The 12,142-nt window shown below is 47.5% G+C and overlaps 1 protein-coding gene across 3 annotated transcripts in view; it reads left to right on the top strand.

Moving 5' to 3' along the window:
- The window catches only part of BAZ1A (bromodomain adjacent to zinc finger domain 1A), a 284,468-nt gene that overhangs the window by 75,746 nt on the left and 196,580 nt on the right, over window positions 1-12,142 (top strand). For all 3 annotated transcript variants that reach the window (XM_063947878.1, XM_063947879.1, XM_063947877.1), the window contains exon 8: window positions 3,620-3,689. In XM_063947878.1, the coding sequence (XP_063803948.1) occupies window positions 3,620-3,689 (70 nt within the window). The remainder of the gene's footprint in view (window positions 1-3,619; window positions 3,690-12,142) is intronic.

Here is a 12,142-nt window from a genome sequence, read left to right as displayed (position 1 = left end):
AGAGGTAGAGGGAAAAAGCTGCAGCATACAGCCAGTTCCCAGGAACAAAAGTCCTCCCCCGCTTCCTCTAAGTCCACCGCATGACGCTGGGGCTCCACAGGCGGAGCCAGGTACGGTGGGGGCCCGTCTCAAGAACTTCAGCGACCAGTGGGCTCGCTCACGGGTGGATCCCTGGATTCTACAGGTAGTATCTCAGGGGTACAAGCTGGAATTCGAGACGTCTCCCCCTCGCCGTTTCCTCAAATCTGCCTTGCCGACGGCTCCCTCGGACAGGGAGGCAGTGCTGGAGGCAATTCACAAGCTGTATTCGCAGCAGGTGATAGTCAGGGTACCCCTCCTTCAACAGGGACGGGGTTACTATTCCACAATGTTTGTGGTACCGAAACCGGACGGTTCGGTGAGACCCATCTTAAATTTGAAATCCTTGAACACTTATATACAAAGGTTCAAGTTCAAAATGGAATCGCTCAGGGCGGTTATTGCAAGCCTGGACGAAGGGGATTACATGGTATCACTGGACATCAAGGATGCTTACCTGCATGTCCCCATTTACTATCCTCACCAGGAGTACCTCAGATTTGTGGTACAGGACTGTCATTACCAATTCCAGACGTTGCCGTTTGGTCTGTCCACGGCACCGAGGGTATTTACCAAGGTAATGGCAGAGATGATGATACTCCTTCGAAAAAAGGGAGTTATAATTATCCCGTACTTGGACGATCTCCTTATAAAGGCGAGGTCCAGGGAACAGTTGTTGATCGGAGTAGCACTAGCTCGGGCAGTGCTACTACAGCACGGCTGGATCCTGAACATTCCGAAGTCGCAGCTGGTTCCTACAACGCGTCTACTGTTCCTGGGGATGGTTCTCGACACAGAACAGAAAAAAGTGTTTCTCCCGGAGGAGAAGGCCAAGGAGTTGTCATCTCTAGTCAGAGACCTCCTAAAACCAAAACAGGTGTTGGTGCACCACTGCACGCGAGTCCTGGGAAAGATGGTGGCTTCTTACGAAGCAATTCCATTCGGAAGGTTCCATGCAAGGATCTTTCAGTGGGATCTGTTGGACAAGTGGTCCGGATCGCATCTTCAGATGCATCGGCTGATAACCCTGTCTCCAAGGGCCAGGGTGTCGCTGCTGTGGTGGCTGCAAAGTGCTCATCTTCTAGAGGGCCGCAGATTCGGCATACAGGACTGGGTCCTGGTGACCACGGATGCCAGCCTTCGAGGTTGGGGGGCAGTCACACAGGGAAGAAATTTCCAAGGACAATGGTCAAGTCAGGAGACTTCCCTACACATAAATATTCTGGAACTAAGGGCCATTTACAATGCCCTAAGTAAGGCAAGACCCCTGCTTCAACACCAGCCGGTGCTGATCCAGTCAGACAACATCACGGCGGTCGCCCATGTAAACCGACAGGGCGGCATAAGAAGCAGGATGGCGATGGCAGAAGCCACAAGGATTCTCCGATGGGCGGAAAATCATGTGTTAGCACTGTCAGCAGTGTTCATTCTCGGAGTGGACAACTGGGAAGCAGACTTTCTCAGCAGACACGACCTCCACCCGGGAGAGTGGGGACTTCATCCAGAAGTCTTCCAAATGATTGTACACCATTGGGAAAGGCCACAGGTGGACATGATGGCGTCCCGCCTCAACAAAAAGCTAAAAAGATATTGCGCCAGGTCAAGGGACCCTCAGGCGATAGCTGTGGACGCTCTGGTAACACCGTGGGTGTACCAGTCGGTGTATGTGTTCCCTCCTCTGCCTCTCATACCCAAGGTACTGAGAATAATAAGGAGGAGAGGAGTAAGAACTATACTCATTGTTCCGGATTGGCCAAGAAGAGCTTGGTACCCAGAACTTCAAGAAATGATCTCAGAGGACCCATGGCCTCTGCCGCTCAGACAGGACCTGCTGCAGCAGGGGCCCTGTCTGTTCCAAGACTTACCGCTGCTGCGTTTGACGGCATGGCGGTTGAACGCCGGATCCTGAAGGAAAAGGGCTTTCCGGAGGAAGTTATCCCTACGCTAATTAAAGCTAGGAAAGAAGTGACCGCAAACCATTATCACCGCATATGGCGGAAATATGTTGCGTGGTGTGAGGCCAGGAAGGCCCCAACAGAGGAATTTCAGCTAGGTCGATTTCTGCACTTCCTACAGTCAGGGGTGACTATGGGCCTAAAATTGGGTTCCATTAAGGTCCAGATTTCGGCTCTCGATTTTCTTCCAAAAAGAACTGGCTTCACTACCTGAAGTTCAGACATTTGTTAAGGAAATGCTGCATATTCAGCCCCCTTTTGTGCCCCCAGTGGCACCTTGGGATCTCAACGTGGTGTTGGATTTCCTAAAGTCACATTGGTTTGAACCACTTAAAACCGTGGAACTAAAATATCTCACGTGGAAAGTGGTCATGCTGTTGGCCTTGGCTTCGGCCAGGCGTGTGTCAGAATTGGCGGCTTTGTCATGTAAAAGCCCTTATCTGATTTTCCATATGGATAGGGCGGAATTGAGGACTCGTCCCCAATTTCTCCCAAAGGTGGTTTCAGCTTTTCATTTGAACCAGCCTATTGTGGTGCCTGCGGCTACTCGTGACTTGGAGGACTCCAAGTTGCTGGACGTAGTCCGGGCCCTAAAAATCTATGTTTCCACGACAGCTGGAGTCAGAAAGACTGACTCGCTATTTATCCTGCATGCACCCAACAAGTTGGGTGCGCCTGCTTCAAAGCAGACTATTGCTCGCTGGATCTGTAGCACGATTCAACTTGCACATTCTGCGGCTGGACTGCCGCATCCTAAATCTGTAAAAGCCCATTCCACGAGGAAAGTGGGCTCTTCTTGGGCGGCTGCCCGAGGGGTCTCGGCTTTACAACTTTGCCGAGCAGCTACTTGGTCGGGGTCAAACACATTTGCTAAATTCTACAAGTTTGATACCCTGGCTGAGGAGGACCTAGAGTTCGCTCATTCGGTGCTGCAGAGTCATCCGCACTCTCCCGCCCGTTTGGGAGCTTTGGTATAATCCCCATGGTCCTTACGGAGTTCCCAGCATCCACTTAGGACGTTAGAGAAAATAAGATTTTACTCACCGGTAAATCTATTTCTCGTAGTCCGTAGTGGATGCTGGGCGCCCGTCCCAAGTGCGGATTGTCTGCAATACTAGTATATAGTTATTGTTTAACTAAAGGGTTATTGTTGAGCCATCTGTAGAGGGGCTCAGTTATATTTCATACTGTTAACTGGGTATTGTATCACGAGTTATACGGTGTAATTGGTGTGGCTGGTATGAGTCTTACCCGGGATTCAAAATCCTTTCCTTATTGTGTCAGCTCTTCCGGGCACAGTATCCTAACTGAGGTCTGGAGGAGGGTCATAGAGGGAGGAGCCAGTGCACTCCAGGTAGTCCTAAAGCTTTCTTTAGTTGTGCCCAGTCTCCTGCGGAGCCGCTATTCCCCATGGTCCTTACGGAGTTCCCAGCATCCACTACGGACTACGAGAAATAGATTTACCGGTGAGTAAAATCTTATTATTATTGTAGTGTTTTTATTTATTTTATTTTTATAATATTGTAAATTAATATGTTGAAATGCCCACTTTTAAAAATGTGTTTTTGTTTTTTAACCTAAACAAGCAAAGTCCCATCTCCGCTGCCAGGGAGCGCCAGCGAATCATGCAGCACAGAAATGAACTGAAAGCTATGGGTAAGAACATTACACATCCACTAATTCTGTATCTCATTCTATTCGATTTTTCCTGTAATTGACAAGCATCCCATTGTCATTATTTTGTAATTTTTTTTTTTCTCTGTGCTCACCATTGTCTATTCTATGTCGCTTTGTTTTGCTAACTGTGAAACAAACACAACATAAATATGTATAATCAACGTCTGTGTAACATAAGACTGTATTTGCAGCTCCACGTGTTTTGTTTAGGCACTCTTTCAAATGCTGGCCAGCTCTTATTTCTTTTTCATCCACTAGGGATCACTGTAGTACTCTTGGGATATGGACAGCTTTATCAGGAACAGGGCACTGAATATTTAAATTTAGAACTCTCCTCCCCTCCATATCCCAGAGTACCTCAGTGTTTTTTCTGTGCTCGAAGTAGCAACAGGGCTTGTGTGGAGCTCCCACACTTATTTTGAATAAGAAGGCGGTTCTGCAGATTGCGATTCAGTTTCTGCTAGCTTCAGCAGTTTTGATTCCGGTCCCTGTTCACCAACAAGGTCAGGGTTATTATTCCAGTTTTTTTATGGTACCAAAGCCGGATGGCTTGGTCAGACCGATATTGAACCTACAGGGTCTCAATCAGTACGTCACTTACTACAGATTCAAGATGGAATTCCTGCGGTCAGTAATTGCAGGTTTAGAGCCACTGGAATTCATGATAGCGCTGGATCTCAAGAATGCGTACTTACACATTCCAATTTGGCCACCGCATCAGAGTTTCTTAAGGTTTGCGGTACGGCAAAACCATTACCAATTTCAGGCTCTACCGTTTGGCCTCTCGTCAGCGCCTCGGTTATTCACAAAAGTGATGTCTGTGATGATAGCTCATCTCAGATCCCTGGGAGTTATAATAGTTCTACACTTGGACGATCTGCTCATCAAAGCTCCGTCTCAACAGATTCTCCTTTAACATGCGTTGCTAACGTACAATGTACTAGTTCAGCACGGTGGGATTGTCAACTTCAAGAAATCGCATCTAATTCCGTCTCAACGACTTCAATTCCTAGGTATGATTCTCGATACGGTAAATCAAAGAATTTAGCTACCAGAACAGAAAGTACAGATTATTCGTCATCTGGTACAATTAGTGCTCAAGCCACGCACAGTCTCGGTACATTTGTGCATTCGCCTTTTAGGCACAAATAGTGGCAGCTTTCGAAGCGCTTCAGTACGGAAGATTTCACTCACGCCCTTTTCAGCTGAATGTGCTCGCACAGTGGTCGGGCTCGCATCTGCAGATTCACCACAGGGTGAGGTTGTCGCCACGGGCCAGAGTATCTCTACTCTGGTGGCTCAAAGTACACAATCTAACCGCAGGAAAACGGTTTTGCGCCTGGAATTGGGTACTTCTAATGACGGACACGAGTCTCAGAGGTTGGGGAGCTGTAGTTCAAAATTGTCAGCTACAGGGTCTCTGGGCGGATCACAAAAGATTGCGGTCTATAAATGTCCTGGAACTCCGGGCAATTTACAATGCGATACGACAAGCAGTGCACATGCTTCGGTCTCAGACTGTCCAGGTGCAGTCAGACAACGCGACGGCTGTCGCTTACATCAACAAACAAGGAGGAACGAGAAGCCGCATGGCCATGCGGGAAGTAGCTCGAATCCTCAATTGGGCCGAGCATCACCAAGTGATATTGTCGGCAGTGTTCATTCCGGGAGGCGAATTATCTCAGCCGTGGGGATTTTCATCCAGGAGAATGGGCATTAAATCCCGAAGTGTTTCACATGTTGGTCCAAAGGTGGGGTTACCCTCAAGTGGACCTGATGGCATCTCGCCACAATCGCCAAACGCCCCAGTATGTGTCCAGAACGAGAGATCCAAAGACAGTGGCGGTGGATGCTCTCACAATCGCGTGGCCGTACAGCCTCGTGTATCTGTTTCCACCGTTTCCGCTGCTCCCTCTGTTGCTAAAACGGATCAAAAGAGAGTCCGCCACAGTCATACTTGTGGCGCCTCATTTGCCTCGGAGAGCTTGGTTCTCGGATCTCCGCTGATTACTCGTAGACGATCCTTGGCCACTCCCGCTACGTCTGGACCTGTTACAACAGGGTCCGTTCCTTTACCCCGATTTAGCGCTGCTGCGTTTGACAGGGTGGCTGTTGTGACCGCCCTCTTAAGAGAGGGCATTCCAGAATCGGTTATACCAACCATGTTACGTGCTAGGAAGCCAGTTACGGCAGCTCATTATTACAGAATTTGGCGTGCCTATGTAGGTTGGTGTGAAGCTCGGAAGTTTCCGACATCCTCTTTCAAGTTATACCGTCTTTTGTTATTTCTACAGATGGGGTTATATACACTGAAGGACTGTGTTTATATACACTAAAGGTGCAGGTATTCTGCTTTGTCAGGTATTCTGCTTTGTCAATTAAAGGTGCAGGTATTCTGCTTTGTCAGGTATTCTGCTTTGTCAATTTACTTTCAAAGACGATTGGCTCTATTGCCGTCTGTACACACCTTTCTGCAAGGTGTCCTCAGAGTACAGCCTCCATTCATTCCACCTACAGCGCCATGGGACTTGAATCTGGTTTTAGATTTCTTACAGTCTTCATATTTTGAACCCTTACAACAAGTGGATATTAAGTTTCTCACTTGGAAAACTATTTTTCTCCTAGCCTTAGCTTCGGCAAGGCGTATTTCAGATTTGGGTGCCTTGTCATGCAAGCCACCGTATTTGGTGTTTCATGATGACAGAGCGGAACTTCGGACGAATTCCGCTTTCTTACCAAAGGTAGTGTCATTTTTTCACATCAATCAACCAATAGCAGTTCCTGTTTTAACAGGAACTTCTGGAACTTTGGATGTGGTACGCGCATTACGCGTTTATGTATCCCGAACGTCTACAGTTCGTAAGACGGATAGGTTGTTTGTTCTCTATGATGCTGCCAAGATGGGTTGGCCAGCTTCTAAGCAGACCTTATCCAGATAGATTAAACTGACCATACGTCAGGCTTACCTTCATGCTAGGTTACAGCCGCCTACATCAGTAACTGCTCATTCCACACGTTCTGTGGGAACTTCATGGGCAGCTGGTCGTGGGGCTTCTACGACGCAGCTTTGCCGTGCGGCTACATGGTCATCAGTGCACACGTTTGTGCGCTTTTACAAGTTTGATACGTTTGCGGCATCAGCTTCTAGCTTTGGCCGCCTAGTGTTACAGGTGCCAAACAGCTCTCCCGCCCACGGGGGAAGCTTTGGTACGTCCCAAGATTACTCCAGTGACCCCTAGTGGATGAAAAAGAAAATAGGATTTTGGTACTTACCAGGTAAATACTTTTCTTTGAATCCATAGGGGCACTGGACGCCCACCCAGAGCAGTTTTACCTGGTTTGTGGTAAGTTCAGGGGATAATATGGTAACACATTCTCACCGACTGGTTCTAAGTTTCAAGTTCTATCGGTTATGGTGTCAACTGTTTAGTTGTCAGTAACGTTATGTGTTAACTTTATTGTTGTCTGTTATGTTATATGTAATTCTCCATTGTCAACCTCTCTCGCTCCTGTTCGGCTCAGTAAAAAACACTGAGGTACTCTGGGATATGGAGGGGAGGAGTTCTAAATTTAAATATTCAGTGCCCTGTTCCTGCTAAAGCCATCTATATCCTAAGAATACTCCAGTGCCCCCTATGGATTCAAAGAAAAGGATTTACCTGGTAAGTACCAAAATCCTATCTTTTTTTTACTTTCTCTATAGGTATGATGCTAATTCAGAACTGGATGTGGATTATTGGATCTACAGTAAAAAAGGTCTACAGTCAATAGGTCTACCACTAATGGTAAACATGCATTAGGTCGACATGGAAATGGTCAACACAAAAAATAAATTTTGTTAATTTAGATTTTTTTTTTCTTTTTTTTCTCACTTTTGTTGCCACAAACAAGCCCCATTACTGTACTGCGTACCCTTGCATGGCGAGAGAAGTTACCTCGCTCCACTCCCACTGTGCTCGGCATAGGTTACTATTTCCAATCTTCGTCCACGTGGATTGGAAAGTATGTAAAAGTTGAAAAAAATTAAAATAAATAAATAAAAAAACTTGTCTACTATGTGTGTCAAACCATTTGTCATGTCGACCTTTTGACCCTGTCAACAAAATCGATGTCTACCATTAGTGGTAGACCTTTTGACTGTAGACATTTAGTGTAGATCTGTATTCCAAATACCTACAGAACTATATTAGTTTGAGGGGACTGAAGGAGATGGCACTTAATGCAAACTATAGCTTTAAGACAGAAGATCCTCCCTTCTGCAACCTCTCGTCTTCAGATTGTTTTTTAAGGGGATACGGCTACGTGGCAGGGGCACGGGATCCTGGCGGTCAGCATACCGACGCCGGGATCATAAAGACTGACAACGCCGCCAACCATAATACTGGCTAACGGGGCTATTCCCACTCGTGGGTGTCCACTACACCCGTAGAGTGGGACTAGAAACTGGCGAGCCACTGAGCCCGCAAGGGTCTGTGTTTTGCTTGTTTTCCTCGTAACCCCAACCCGTTTTATGTACCTATAGAAATTGGGCGTGGTTTTTTTTTTTTTAGTTTACTTTTGCTGTTTGATTAGCCGCACACAATATGAGACTAGTGTCTGCCACTGCGGTTGCAGATCTAGAGTGCGGTGGTCCTTAGCGTGTTATTGCCCAGTGTACTTGGTGTCACAGTATTACACTTACAGCAGTTTTCCCAGGACTGACTGCTTTACGGCACCCTCTTTTCGAACCAGTGGATTTAGTGTAGTTGAAATTGCTTTGAAAACTTTAAATATATACCAGTTATTTATCTAGCATCCATAAGGGATATTAGGGAATCACCGGCTTTAAGAGGTGCAGAACCGCTTCCCCGCTGCAGGACCATAGTCCTGAGGGGTGGTTGTTCAGCGGGACACAGCGCCTTGGCTGTCACAGCCGCCGCACTCCACACACCCCTAATACTGCCTGAAGGTGACATCGGTGGTGAGTACAAACCGGGGGCCCTGCTAGGGGGTCCCGCAGTTCAAAGTGCAGCTAACAACTGGCGCGGCTTATGGGACCATCCCGGCGGGGTCCCGCTAAAATACCCCGTGTGGAATTGGCATAATAACTCTTGACTAGCACTTGTGATGTTTTGAGCTAAAAAGGAGACTTTGGGGGTGATTCCGAGTTGTTCGCTCGTTAGCTGCTTTTAGCAGCATTGCACACGCTAAGCCTACGCCTACTGGGAGTGTATCTTAGCTTAGCAGATTTGCTAACGAAAACTTCGCTAATTTTCTCGTAACGATTACCCCACAGTTTCTGAGTAGCTCCAGACTTACTCAGCCATAGCGACCAGCTCAGTCCTTTTTAGTTCCTGGTTTGACGACACAAACACACCCAGCGTTTGCCCAACCACTCCCCCGTTTCTCCAGCCACTCCTGCGTTTTGTAACTCGAACGCCTGCGTTTTTCCGCACACTCCCATAAAACGGCCAGTTTCCGCCCAGAAACACCCACTTCCTGTCAATCACACTACGATCAGCAGAGCGATGAAAAAACTTTGTTACGCCGTGAGTAAATTACCAAATTTTGTGCTAATTTACTTGGCGCAGACGCGCAGCGTACATTGCGCATGCACAGTTTGCGACGAACCGCTCTGTAGCGAAAAAAATAACGAGCGAACAACTCTGACCCCCTTTTTGCCAGTATAATATATTAGTGCCATTGGAGGGGGCGGAGCTACATCAGAGCGAGACCTGAGGCATTTTGGGAACTTCCTCTGCTTACTGTAGCCATACACAGCGCACACAGTGCTTCCTGATTCCTCAGCCACGCTGGATATTTAGTGTCCGGTTGTAGCAAAGGGGGAGAGCCGCTTGTGTACACTATCTGGATCCTATTTAGCACAGAAATTTAGTGTTTGCTGTATTATAGGGAGTTGACAGCCTCACTGGGGCTGTGCAGCTCAGGGTGTGCTGGGGTTCTCTGTGTCTCCTCTCACATACAGTAGGGCAGGCTTGCAACATCACTGTGTGTATGATGTTGTACTTACTGTGAAACATGGGTAAACACAAGGTGTGCAGTGTATGCCACACCAGATTCTCTCCATTATCTACTGATTCTGTTTCATGTGAACAATACAGTCAATCTTCATAAATCAGTGAAGGTATGGGGGAGAGGGTCCAGAGCCGCACTGGTTAGGGTCTCTTAAAACTATTATGTCAGATATGTCATCCCAGCTCACTGCTAAGTGCAGAAGACTCGGCTATGACAATAAGCTGTTGCAGATTTAGCTGGTAGGACAGATGCACAGCCCCCCCTCACTCATGCAGATCCACAGAAACGTGGGTTACATGCTCTACTCTCTGATACAGATGATGAGATATACCAGAGGATGGGGATGACCTGGATCCCATTAGTGGCAATCCCGATTCTGCTCAGGGTATTGAACCCCTAATTGTGGCTATACGGGACGTGTTAAAGCTTCCTCTAGAGGACGCTGCGTCACGGCAGTCGTTTTTCTTTGTACAAAACAAGCCTAATGTCACTTTCCCTGATTCTACAGAGTTAGATGACCTATTCAAACAGACCTGGAAAAATCCAGAAAAAAAAAAATTAGAAAGTGTCCACTTTCCCATTTGTTTGTTGTGGCTGTATGCATGCACCATGTTGTGGCTGAACGAGGAGTCACAGGTTCATGTTTGCGCTCTTATTACACAGCACTGAAGTACTGGCTTTTATATATAGATGCAGCAGTACAGCAGCGCCTGCCATGGCTCTGTAGTTTAGCATTTTTGAATTTCCCGGCTTGATCGCTTTGCGCCTTTTCTTCCCAACTTGTAGCGCTGGGCGCTAGAGTCGGGGCTATAATCCGGGCATCTCCTCCTTCCCGCCTTGTAGCGCCAGACGTCAGAAGCGGGAGGCGAAGTTGCACTCTGGCGACTTCCCCTTCCCGGCTGATAACGGTGCCATTACTCCACACTGCAAAAGCCTCAGTCAGTGCGTCTCACGTGGCAGAGGACTTGGACGCTAAGGACAGCGGTGGTCTGGTATCTGAGAAGTATAAAATATATCTATGTGAAAATTCCTGTTGGTGTTAGTTTGTTTCTGTAACAGTGAGGGCATCTGTGACTGGTCCTCTCATCTATGCTGTAAAACCTGACGCACTGCCAGTATAAGCGAGTGGCGGGCGCCCTGGGCAGCATATAGACTTCCATATGAGACTGGCAACAGGGGACATAGTGCCAGGGCACTGTCCTAACCCCCGCCAGTATAAAGATTTGTTTAAAAATAGCAGGACTGAAGCGCGCCATTACGTGGGCGGAGCTTATCCCTCACAGCTCACACAGCCCAGTGCCATTTTCTCTACACAGGCTGCAGAGACGCTGGTCCTTTCTCTCACTGCTGAGCAAGTATCAGGGTCAAAACGGGAGGAGGGGGGCAGTTATTTTGGTGCAATATAAGTTTATTATAAAAGCGCTGCAGGTCTGGGACATTGTTATTTTTCTCTGATCCGGGATTGAGCGCTGGGGTGTGAGCTGGCAAACTCCCTCTGTGTGTCTCTGACAGGCTTTACTGTGGGTCTGTCCCCTATATGCCCAGTGTGTCTGTGGGTGTTTGGTACACGTGTGTCGGCATGTCTGAGGCTGAGTGCTCTTCCCAGGAGGAGACTGTATTAGGGACACAAACGGCTGTGGGAGTGACCCTGTCGGCACTGCTGACCCCTGATTGGGTAAATGTGTTGAATGCTTTGATTGCTAATGTGGCTCTGATAAATCAGAGATTGGATAAATCTGAATCTCCGAACCAGGCATGGAAGAAATCTGTGGAGAATGTGTTGTTACAAGTCCAGACCCCCTCTGGGTCACAAAAACGTTAATTTGCCCAGCTAGCAGACATGGATACCGACACGGACACTGACTCCAGTGTCGACTATAGTGATGCCAGATTAGATCCAAAATTAGCAAAGAGCATTCAGTACATGATTGTGGCGATAAGACGTATTACATATCACTGAGGACCCTACTGTTCCTGATAAAAGGGTCTGTATGTATAAGGGAAAGAAACCTGAGGTAATGTTTCCTCCATCTCATGAACTGAACACTCTTTTTGAAAAGGTTTGGGAGAATCCTGACAAAAAGTTTCAGATTCCCAAAAGGATTCCGGTGGTGTATCCGTTTCCCTCTGGGGATAGGAAAAAGGGGATCCGGACTGAAAGTTGACAGTAACTAGGTCGACCATTATTGGTCGACAGTAACTAGGTCGACAGGGTCTTTAGGTCGACATGTTCTAGGTCGACAGGTCAAAAGGTCGACATGAGTTTTTCACAATTTTTTTTCTTTTTTTAAACCTTTTCATACTTAACGATCCACGTGGACTACGATTGGAACGATAAAGTGTGCCAAGCGGTAGCGGAGCGAAGGCACCATGCCCGAAGCATGGCGAGCGAAGCGGTGCACTAATTGGGGTTCCCG

This window comes from Pseudophryne corroboree, chromosome 12, assembly GCF_028390025.1.
Source record: "Pseudophryne corroboree isolate aPseCor3 chromosome 12, aPseCor3.hap2, whole genome shotgun sequence".
Classification (NCBI taxonomy): domain Eukaryota; kingdom Metazoa; phylum Chordata; class Amphibia; order Anura; family Myobatrachidae; genus Pseudophryne; species Pseudophryne corroboree.
This window is presented reverse-complemented; position numbering and strand designations above follow the sequence as displayed.